We start from the raw sequence: 12,344 nt of genomic DNA, 5'->3' as shown, positions 1-12,344 counted from the left end.
TGTGCAAGGACATAAAGGGTGGGGCCTCCACGACTGCTCCTCAATTCCCTCATGACTCAAAGCTGTTGCTGCTGAGGACTCCACAAAGTGGGGAAGAAGGGCTGATCAGAAGATCCACACAGACTACAACATTTGAAGAACCACAGTTATTGTTGGGTTAGTAATTATCCTTTCTTCAAGTGTGTCAATGCGAATACCATCCTAGGCATTTAGCAAGCAGTATCCTAACTGGATGGTGGCAATGAGGAGTTTCAGCTGAATCCAATCGTGATTAAAGCACCACTATCTGAAAGTTGGCATCTGACCTAGCCGCTAAATCAAGGGCATAATGTTTGACTAAGGTCAAAAAAGCTAACCTTCTCTGTACTTTTCAGACTGATTAGCCACATACTTTTTTACAAAAACAGGAATTTATGCCTGATACTAAGCCCATTTAAGAACTCCACCTGACTGTGGAATCATTAACAAGAATTTCCCATAATTTATACATATTACATATGATTTTCATAAACTGTATGGATTATGATATTTCTATAGCAGCGAGATTTTAAAAAAATAAGGCAAATTGTCTTGAGAGAAGGATTATATATGAATTACCAAAATACCTTTTTGTTATTGTTGCAAGAGTGATTCACAGTATTTAAGATACAGTTATAAAGACTTAAAATTCATGCCTTTATAAAAAGGCCAGTAAGTTAAAAAGAATCAAATCACTTCCAGATACATCAATTACAAAATGCAATAGACAAAGTTACTTCAGATTTCAAAGTTTTAAAGCTTCCTATCAATAATGGATCAATGTATGTTTCACAATTAAACAGAATTGTTGTTTTACTTGCCTCAGTGGTAGAGGTGATGACACAGGCTGACTAAGAATCAGGTTATCATGTGGCGATAGCTATAAAAGAAGATTTTTATATATACTTTTTATTTTGGACCTTAGAAATATTTAAGAGAAATTGCACAAGTCAGTCAGTCAACAAGAACAAAAATGAACATTTTTTTTAAAAATATGTATTGAACATTATGTAACTCAGGCATATGTGAAATAATGAAGCAATAAAATCCGAAATCATCATTTATTACGTTTTACTTATAAATGATTAGTCATAGGTGACAAGGTTCCCGTCGATGCAGAACTACACTTCTTGAGGGGGTGGATTTACTCAGTCGACTTCCTGATCAATTGAACAGGTCTAAACTGACCGCTCAATCGATCCAGAAAGATCGATCTGGCAGGGGCGAATTTGCCGCCATCAGTATAAACACAGCCTCAGAGTGTCTAAAGGAGACAGTGAGCAGAGCCAGGTCTCAGGCTGCATAGGAGGTGCATTCCTAACAGAAGTCAAAGCACTGGGTGCCAAGTGGGGACAGCTACGTTCTGAAGGAGATCTCAAAGACCACCTCCTTGCAGAAAAGATTCAGCCTGGCTTCTCTGTATTTTAGTGCTTGGCCTAAAGTTTTTGTAAATTTGGCAATGATTCGGAATATGAGCTTCCCCCAAACACTTCAAGCAGTTTGAATATGGGTCACTCAGGGGCATCGGCCTACAACAAAAGATGCAGGACTTGAAGCCCAATGACTGAGGTATTCCTCGGTACCAAGAAACAGAAATCTGAGTTTTTGGGACAGAAAAAGAAAACTAATCTTACACTTACCATAAAACTAGGTAACTACTTAGAAGAAATTTACAACAAGCACACAGAAAGCACTTGCTAAGGCAAGCCAAGCAATTCCAATGGCCATCATGGGGGGTAAGAAGGAACTGAGGAGGTTCTGAGGCAACTGGGCCCTTTAAACTGACACACTATGGCATGCAACACACAGCATGCTAAAGCCACCCTGACAGGTACCACTGAGGGAAAAATTTCCCGATGACTGTGCACGGGCATGTGTGCACTCAGAATAAAATGCACATGTGCAATCACCCAAAGAATAATTTCCAGTTTCACATGCATGAGGTTTATGCCCACCACATGGATACATACCGAAATAAGAACCTGTAATATGATGCAGCTACATAGTCAAAAGACTTAAGATAATCCTTCAGGTTTAAGACCTTTTTTAACCCACATTGTTAAAGAGATCTTAATTCTATCATACTTGTGAAATTAACAAATTCCAGGGGGCAATGAAACTTTCCTCAAACTAAAAGTCTTATAATTGCTGATTTTCTATGATTCAAGCCTCCCTACAGATTCACTCAGAAAAATATTTTAGATTTGAATGCATGTAATTTCATTATGGCACAGTACTAATCACTCGGTCAGATTGTGTTCTCTGTAACACTAACGTACATCTGGAGTAACTCCATTAAAGTCCTTCATCAGACGTCTTGTAAGAATTATCCGGCTATGGACATTAACAGTAATTTCTAATAAAGCTGATTTTTCTACTTCTGCGAAATTGGTACGTGCGTGATCTTTTGCTTGTATCAGTTATGTTATAAAATTCATTTAGATATAATGTGTATGTATGGCCTCACAACAGAGGTATTTCTTAACATACGAACAGCCATACTGGGTCAGACCAATGATCCTTCTAGCCCAGTATCCTGTCTTCCAACAGTGGCCAGTGTCAGGTGCTTCATAGGAAATGAATAGAACAGGTAATCATCAAGTGATCCATCCCTTGTCACCCATTCCAGCCTCTGGCAAACAGCAATCCCTGCCTATCCTGGCTAATAGCCATTGATGGACCTATCCTTCATGAACTTATCCAGTTCTTTTTTTAACCCCATTAGTCTTGGACTTCACAGCATCCTCTGACAAGGAGTTCCACAGGTTGACTGTGCGCTGTGTGAAGAAATACTTCCTTTTGTTTGTTTTCAGCCTGCTGCCTATTAATTTCATTGGTGACCCTAGTTCTTGTGTTATGAGTAAATAACACTTCCTTATTTACTTTCTCCACACCAGCTAAGATTTTGCAGACCTTTATCATATCCCCCCCTTAGTCATCTCTTTTCCAAGCTGAAAAGTCCCAGTCTTGATTAATCTCTGCTCATATGGAAGCTTTCCCATATCTCTTATCATTTTAGTTGCCCTTTTCTGTACCTTTTCCAATTCCAATGCATCTTTTTTTAGGTGGGGCAAGCAGATCTGCATGTAGTATTCAAGATGTGGGCATACCATGATTTATATAGAGACAATATGATATTTTCAGTCTTACTATCTATCCATTTCCTAATGATTCCCAACATTCTGTTAGCTTTTTTTTTTTTTGACTGCCCTTGCACATTGAGTGGATGTTTTCACAGAACTTATCTGGTTTTGTCTCCAAGTCATCTCCACTGACTCCAAGATCTCTTTCTTGAGTGATAACACCTAATTTAGACCTGATCATTTTATATGTATAGTTAAGATGATGTTTTCCTGTCATAGAATCAAAGCAGGACCAACCCCAACTAAATCAACCAGCCAGGGCTTTGTCAAGTCGGACCTTAAAAACCTCCAAGGATGGAGCTTCTATAAATGCATTACTTTGCATTTATCAACATTGAATTTCATCTGCTATTTTCTTGCTCAGTCACCCAGTTTTATGAGATCTCTTTATAACTCTTCACAGTCTGCTTTGGACTTAACTATCTTGAGTAGTTTTGTATCATCTGCAGATTTTACCACCTCACTGTTTATCCCTTTTTCCAGATCATTTATGAATGTGTTGAACAGTCCTGATTAGAATACAGATCCCTGGGGTACACCATTTACCTCTCTCCATTCTGAAAACTGACCATTTATTCACATCCTTGGTTTCCTATCTTTTAACCAGTTACTGATCATGGAGAGGACCTTCCCTCTTATCTCATGACCACTTACTTTGCTTACGAGCCTTTGGTGAGGTACCTTGTCAAAGGCTTTCTGAAAATCTAGAGTACACTATATCCACTGGCTCACCCGTGTCCATGTGTTTGTTGACCCCCACAAAGAATTCTAGTAGATTGGTGAGGTATGATTCCCCTTTACAAAAAACATGTCGACTCTTGCCCAGCAAATCATGTTAATCTATGTGTCTGATAATTCTGTTCTTTACTATAGTTTCAACCAATGTGGCAGGTACTGAAGTTAGGCTTACCGTTTGTGTTCCAGAATATTTTCATATTTTTCTATTTAATTTTCCTAAATTGGGACTATTAATTCAAATGTCTTTCTAAAGATGCTAAACACTTCTCTATGCGCATTTCTTTACAGATGTGAATATCTACAATATGTTATCAGGTGTGACTAATGGAAAAAACAGGATTTAAATACTCTGGATAATTAAATCCTGTTTCATCCAAGGGGATAAGGGGATAATAATAAAACAGGATTTAAATACTCTGGGTTTTTAATCAGACTTCAAATATTTACCATAAAAGTTGTTTAAGTGTGGAATATATCTCAGGATAATTGTTCTCCAATTCCTCTTCAGCAATATAATAGCCAAATTAATAAACATGCACTTAGACTTCCTTAAGTCTCTTGGCTGAGATTTCTAAGAATATTTAAAACACTATCCAAAGAAGTTGTCTCCATTTTTACTAGATTTTATTCATTTTGAGAGATCTCCCCTAATGGTGTGGCTATCACTTCAATTCTCAAGACTGCATGGAGTCCTTTGCAATGTATTTTTGCAAAAGAAGTCACTGAAGATCATATACCATTTGTAACTTGGCCAGAACAGCAGGACTTGGTTCAGTAATTTTGGCTGTATGGCTATGAAATGAGTTTGTCTGTTCTTTTCTCTACGTTTCTAACTTACAAGCCTCTATCCTGTTTGCCTCCTAAAATAATACAATTTTCCTTTTCCAGTGGGAAGCAACCTAATGAGGAGGCTTAACAATAGTTCCTCGTGAAGTCCTAAATTAGGGATTTCCTTACCCCTATCAACTCTGCATATGACTGAACAGAGAATATATCTTTGATTAACCACCAACCCAGTAAGGGTCATACGTTTCATAAACTGTGCATCTTGAATGTAGATTTCCTGTAGATTTCAGTGGGAACCATACACATGCAGAGGATAGAATGAGGCCCTTTGAAAAAAGTAGTCATGAAGAACATACTCCACAGATCTAGCCTACAGATCTCACTTTTGTTTAAGCTGAATATTGTAAACAGAAGAAACCAATTTCAAGAACCAATAGGGACTGACACACGTGTCCTGGCTTTCAGCAATTTATCCCTTAACTAGCACATAGGGTTGTTTGTTGCTGGTTTTTTTAAGTACAAAATCAAATATAACTCATCAAATATAATATCTTAGAAATGTTGCATACTTCTAGTTTAATTTAGGACTATTATAAAACCTGTTATTTCCAAACGTGAAATATTTGTGAATTTGGCTGTACATAGTTTTTCTTTTTTATATGAATGTTTAAAGAAAACTGTGCTATATTTTCATATACAAGGAGCCATATAAAATGACTTATGCTGTAGATAAGTAAGGAAGATTTTAAACTTACCTGAACTAAAATTCTTGGCCTCTGAGGGGATGGAAAAGGAACTTTGTGCATAAAATGGGAAATATGTCTGAAGAAAAAGAAATTATTTACTTTAAACATAAAAGAAATCACAACTTGAAAACTGTGAAATGCTGTATGTCACCTCAAACACTTATTGCGGGCAACATTGAAAGTGCCATATGAAAATGGCACAATCTTGCTCAGTAAATTGGCTCCCTCAATATACTCAGTCATATTTGTTTATTTTAATGACTAATAAATTGTTGACATTTATTATTCTTGTTAGTACTACAGAGCCAACAGCCAAGAGAGAGTGAAGTAGGTTCTATTTAGGTTCTTATTATATCCTGATCATTGTGATATCTGAAAACCTTTATGAAATGAAAACTCTTGTATTAATTCCTTCTTGTAAATCAACACACCTGGTTATAAAATTCCAACCACAGAACCACTCTGTACACTTGTGCAAGTCCACTGAAGGCAATGGGATTGCATAAGCATCCCAGAGGATGTAATTTGGCTTTCAGAACCTATATTACTGATGCTGATGTGCAAGATGATAGCTACCCAGGTCATCTTTCAGACTCCAGGGTTGAGTTTGCAAACTGGCACTTACAAAAAATCTTTCCACTTGTAAACTAAAAATATTGATCTTGAAACCCACATTGTCATTTTTATAGTCACTTTTCAGAGACGGGTTGCCAAGCCTCCAGGATTGTCCTGGAGACTCCAAGAATTAAAGATTAATTTTTAATTAAAGATGTCATATGATGAAACCCCAAGAACATGTCCAACCAAAACTGGCAACCTTAGAGACTAGCTAGATTTTAGTGTCATAGTTTTATCTGTTTATACTTTGTTAAAACCATTTGCAAATGATCTTACACAGTAGCATTAGGTAAAACCATGAGGTTAATGAACTTCTGCTTATGTTCAAACTTTCAGACACAAACTGCACCTAAAGATCAGTGACAGAAAAAAAAAATAAGTGGGAGATTATGGCTCATTCAATTGTAATGACAAATGCATGACTATAAATTTTTTAAAACTGTAAACTAAAACTACTTTGTAATCCTGGAAATTGTTCAAATGGCAATGGAAATTTCTGAAAGAGTTTACATATTTCACAGTAATACTTGGAATTTTCAGATTCATTCCTCTCCATGTTGTCTATGAAACTGCAGCATACACCATACTGAGATTTCCTATTAGTAGTAGCATTGGGAGAACTTCATCAGTGTAGACCAATTGTGGGAGAATTTTAGAAAATCCTCCATGTACATAAGTCTACAGCATTAGTTCTTAAAATGCTTTGTAAAATGAGTCCCTCAGATTTTCCACATGAAAATCTACAAAGTGTAAATGAATATATGTTGCAGAATACTGGCACAATGAAATGCATGAAAGAGTCTGCACTTTATGTTCCTCCCCACCTTGTAAAACTGTGTCAAACTTTTAAAATGGATACATATAGCACATCGAAACATTTTCCTTCATCAAAGCTTAAATAGCCAAATAAATTAGGCTAAATATACGCAGGTAATGCACAGGCTAAATTGGGGAAACAGTGTAACACAATGTTGAACTGAACTACATTAGATTGGCAGATCATATGCTCTTTCGAGTTTGAGTCATTGCAATCGCAGCAATCAAAATAAGTAAAACATTCCCTTTTACTGCCCCCTTTGTCTCCAAAAGCCCAACACACAACTGAAACCACTAAATCATGTTAAAACGTAACTTTTCACATTATGGCCAAATATTACTGGAAAAATGAAGTTTTAGCGGTAACTATTTAATATCATTTAAGTAATTATAACCTCTATATATTTTGAACATTTAATGAGATATACATTTAATAATATATTACGGCAAAAAGTAATGTAAGATGTTATTAGCGGAAAAACACTGCTATTACCATATGCAATATGATATTGTGACAGACAGTGCAATCCCATGCAATATCTTTGGGGTCATATTATATTATAATTATGAAGGGTTTTGGTATGATTGTGTTCTGCTCGATGAGGAAGGGTTACCCTGGCTCCTACAGGAACTAAAAAAATAGAGTGGGGGCAGGGGTTCAAATGACGCACGCAGGTTGTAAACACCCCAGAGGAGGCTTGCATATATTAGTTCAAACTGGGTTTTCAGAGGCTAACATAGAAAGGGATTTTGGTATAAAAAAGCTGCATTTAAACTGCCACTGGGCTTTCTCTCTCATCCAGTAAACAGACAGGACCTTTCTGCCCAAGGGGGGCCCCAACCCTGGCAGAACATTTGGAAAACTTTGGTCTACTAAGGCCCCATAAAACCGATGGGTGTCTCCTGTTAGATTTAAACACACACTAAACCTGTTTATTGTTATGTTTTCTCTTTAATTATTTTATTTTAAGAACAAATTTATTTGCTTAGAAAGAGCTGAGTGGTAACTTTCAGGAACTGGCCATACTGTTCATAGCCCTCTCAGAGAAAGCAAAGCACAGGCACTTGCCAGTAGGTAGACTGACTTGCTGAAGATATCACAGTGTAGGCAGGGAGATACTCAGCACTTAAAGCCCCAGTCAGGAAGGAGCGAGACACGGGTCTCCACTAGAGTGACCAACTGTCCCACAAATCGTCGGACAGTCCTGCAATTGGATCTTTTGTCCTGTGTCCCTCAAGAACTACACAGAGTCCCACAAAATACAGAGTCAGGGGGGTGGCTGCCCGGCCAGGCTGCTCCGCACCAGGCTTTGGGGTCTTGGGGCTGGCTGGCAGGCAAGTGTGGTGGGGGGAAGGCATGGAAGGGGCAGGGCCAGGTGGGAAAGGAAGAGGCCTCGGGTGGAAGGGAAGGGGGCTGGCCATGAGGCAGAGTTGTTTAGCTAGCAAGCTAGCTACATTGATAGCTAGCAACTGAATGTAGAATTTAGTTATGTGCTGTTTTAACTGTCTACAGCTTCCCAAAATGGGCTATTTTGCTACGGGGTGAAATTAGTGCTCTTGGTTACATTAGAAAGATCTATTTATTTTAATTTCGCCATGTCCCGTGATGTCCCACAAATGAGATCATGCTGTCCTGAAACTGGACTCATGTCAGGTGGTCACCCTAGTGTCCATCCAAGAGAGGTGATGGCTGGGAGCGGAAACTTTAAGTGGATGCCCTCAAGGGACCACTGAGGGGGAATACAGGTGCAATTACCCTAAACTGAGAAAAATATATTTATAGTAAGAGTTTTATAAGATTACGTTGAAGTTTAATTTAAAAAAAGAATGGTGCATATAAAGGCATGGGCACAGATTTTCAAAGGTATTTTCATTGCTCTCAGCACTGTAACACCCAACTGACTTAGGCTCGTAAATTCTATTTTCAAAATTGACATAGCAAGTTAGGAGCCAAAGACACTTCTCAATGCCTAAATCACTTTTGAAAATAGAATTTATGAGCCTAAGTCAGATGGGTGTTACAATGCTGAGCAGAGCAACATCTAAATACCTTTAAAAATCTGCGAAACAAAGCGGGAGAGGTAATATATTTCACTGGACAAACTTCTATTGGTGAGAAAGATAAGTTTTCGAAAGCTTGGTGCAATAAAGTTGGTCCAATAAAAGGTATTACCTCATCCATCTTGTCTTCTAATATCCTGGGGCCGAACGATACTAGCTATGTAAACAGAAGCCCTCTTCCATCAACATAGCCATGTCCACTGTTCTGACCATCCCCAGCGTAGTGCCAGTCAGGAGTGTGGTTTTTTCACACCACTGATCATCACTGCTACAGTAACATAACTTTTAAATATAGATCAAGCCTTAATCTTCATTCAGATTATAGACATTACTTTTTAGGTATAAGGATTCATATTACACTTTAAATAGCTAAGGATTATTCTCACTTGTGTCAGAATTGAGTTCAACAGATTACTCACTGCAAAGGGCCAAAGATTTTATTATAAAACTATTTCCTTTATCATCTCTAAGCATATGCATGTGAATAGGCAAAATGCAAAATGAAAAAATATTATATCATTTTAATCATCTTTTTAACCTATTATATCTGACAATAGAAGAAAGGGTTTATAATTTTTATTCTCCTAAAGAAAAATGTTTAAAGATCCTGGAGCCACTTAGACAATCTTAAAAACAACTGAGTGACTTAAGTGGTACATATAGAGGAGATAAATTATATTTTAAAAACAAAAACAGGCGTTTAGAGAAAGGGTACATGAGAGAGAAGTTTATCCACTGGAGAAATGAGCATTTGATTCACCAGAATAATAGCAGAATTGAGAATTAAACATAAAATACTTTAATATATCAAAAAGTCAATCTTTTATCAAAGTAACAGAGAATTCACAACAACTTGAATTATCAGCAAGAATTCTTCTGTGAAATAACTTACTTCTCAATAGGCAGGACATGAGGACCAGAGATGGAATAACGATAAAGAAAGGTAAGAAACTTCTTGAAAGCATCAAAAAAAGGCCAGTGAGAGAGCAGACAAATGCATTTGTTAGTCTGAACTGTTTTGCAGTTATCTGACTTTCCATCTCCAGTAGTCGCTAACCCTAACTGAGATTTCTGTTTTTCTGTGAGATTCTCCTCAGGATACACCTCATAGAATTGAATAGCAGCACCATATACCTGCAAACAACAATATATTTGATTACAGCTATGTACATCTGCCTAAGTCTTTAAAACAAGCCAACGTATCCTAAAGTCACAAGAAAATCAAGAATATCTACAGTGTGATGAACTGGATGTATGTATCTTCTGAAATAATGTCTTTAAAAATATTCTTATGATCACATATAAACCAGACCTTTTACAAATAATTTTAAAAAAACAAAAAACAAATATAAAGCCATATGTGAAAGGCAGGTTGAGACAACTGTTCTTAGGGTAGACAAGGAAATGATACAGAGAACAATTGTGGTGTTCAATTGTCTCTTTTACTGCCATTTAAGCTACTTTTTGAGCTGCTCTAGAAGCAACTCAAAGCAGTAGATACAGCTCTTCACTAAAGCCTGCCTGAAATCCATCTTATATTATGTGACAAATACATGATGGGAACATCAAAATTGTTCCTATGCTTACAACATGAAAATCCTGGCTGCACCCATGCAAATTTACTTTCTTTTAGATTTCTGATTTAACACACTAATGTAATTGGAAAAAGGGGGAGGAAGGGAATTTTGTTTTAGGGGCTGATCCAGAACCCACTGAAGTCAATAGAAAGATCCACCATTACCTTTAATAGCCTCTTGGTTAAACTCTTAAAGAACAGGATCTAAGGTTTTTTTTTGTTTTTATTACGTATCTCTGTGAATGCTTTTTATTATCACTCTTAACAAATGTCAAACTGTGTAACAAAATGTTTTACTGTTATTGATGTAGTTTTCTTGTGCTTATAGTCTGTTACTTTTTTGAACATAAACTATTCAAGGTTACCAAAAAAAGAAAAGTCACAAATTTAGTATTTGTTAAGTTTTTTCAATACCTTTTCAGCTGAAGCTCCAGTTAGTACAAATGTAGAAAACACTGGGAGGGGGTATTTACTATTAGATGGCCAACACTCAATAGTTGCACCCATGGGTAGACAAAAAAGAGGCACTGATTCTGGTAATGGGAATGACTCGTAGTCTTCTTCAGGATATCTGCATATTAAACCTGTTAGAGGCAGTAACAGAACAAATCCTTTATTAGAAATGTGTGTGCGCATATGTGACCTGATTTCACAAAAATACATTAACTGTATAAAAGTACAAGTTCACGTCAGGAAATCTAGAAAAGGAAGTTTAAAAACGTCAGGCCTAGTGTATAATTGTCAGGTTAACAACAAATTCCAAAGAACTAACAGGAATCACATTGCTAAAACCCAGGACAATTACGAATTACTTGATTGGCTAGGTACTACCCAGTAAACAATCTTATTCATTTTTCGTATCTACAGGCTTAAGTGTGTTTTCACCTATAAATACTATACTATTTTAAATTTACAACAAATACCAATGAACAAATGTTTTATTAAATTTCAGATCCATAAAGAAAAAACTGAATGTGATGAATAAAGGTAATAAGTCTTTGAATGAAAATTAGTCTTCTAGTAAGCTTCAACAATGTATTTAAAAATATAGGGGGGAAAAAATTTAATGGCAATTATATAAAAAATGTGATATTAAAATCCAGAAAGCTCTTCAGAGGATATAAATGGACATAGCTTCATTGACCTCAATGAAGTCATGCTGACCTATACCAACTGAAGATCTGGCTTAAAGTTTTTCAGTTATAGCAGACTACTCTTTTATTTCTAGCTACAACTTCAAAATACATTAAGTTATAGAGGAAAGGCTTTTCAACCTGGGGGTTCTGAACAGGTGTCAAGGTGTTGCAACCACCTGTCCTTTCCCTATTACAAGACAGTTGGGAGAGCTTGGGGGAATCACAGTATGGAAATAGCTGAGAACTGGCATTCTAGAGAAATATGAAACCCTACAATCTATGACACAAGGTTAGTCTCAGGAAGTATAATGCACTGTAAGTTAGCAAAGAATATTTTCCTTCAATCAAATTTAACAGGAAAGCATTTGTTTTCTATATACAAAAATCTGTGCATATCTATTACTACAGCTACAAAAAAGTATGTAATTAAATTCCCTCCCAAAGCATTTTTTTTTCCTGAAGATTCAAAATATGATATAATTAAACTGATCTCAAGCCAGCTGACATTCAGGCACTATGTAAGCCTTTACTATTCCCTTCAACTTTTGCCACAGGCAGTGTGAATATGACAGACACATTTCAGGACTAAGTTCATTTATTTTGATATGGTCAATAAGTGTTGATATATGTACTCAGGGTTACAATAGAAGAGGTGCATGACAAAATGAAAAATCAGCTATGTTTTAGTAACTAAAATTACAAGGCT

The 12,344-nt window shown here is 36.6% G+C and overlaps 1 protein-coding gene across 2 annotated transcripts in view; it reads right to left on the bottom strand.

Moving 5' to 3' along the window:
• DENND4A (DENN domain containing 4A) overlaps positions 1 to 12,344 on the bottom strand; it is a 101,145-nt gene that overhangs the window by 57,980 nt on the left and 30,821 nt on the right. For both annotated transcript variants that reach the window (XR_010921273.1, XM_067555547.1), the window contains exons 5-8: positions 10,917 to 11,086; positions 9,819 to 10,060; positions 5,441 to 5,507; positions 840 to 898 (exon numbers count right to left, since the gene is read on the bottom strand). Coding sequence is in view for 1 of the 2 variants with exons in the window: in XM_067555547.1 (XP_067411648.1) it covers positions 840 to 898; positions 5,441 to 5,507; positions 9,819 to 10,060; positions 10,917 to 11,086 (538 nt within the window). In the remaining variant the exon portion in view is untranslated. The remainder of the gene's footprint in view (positions 1 to 839; positions 899 to 5,440; positions 5,508 to 9,818; positions 10,061 to 10,916; positions 11,087 to 12,344) is intronic.

Source organism: Emydura macquarii, unplaced genomic scaffold (genome assembly GCF_026122565.2).
Source record: "Emydura macquarii macquarii isolate MOO-44397 ecotype Brisbane River unplaced genomic scaffold, CSIRO-AGI_Emac_v2 contig_1644, whole genome shotgun sequence".
Taxonomy (NCBI): domain Eukaryota; kingdom Metazoa; phylum Chordata; order Testudines; family Chelidae; genus Emydura; species Emydura macquarii.
The sequence above is the reverse complement of the archived record's forward strand: the minus strand, read 5'-3'. Positions and strand labels throughout refer to the sequence as shown.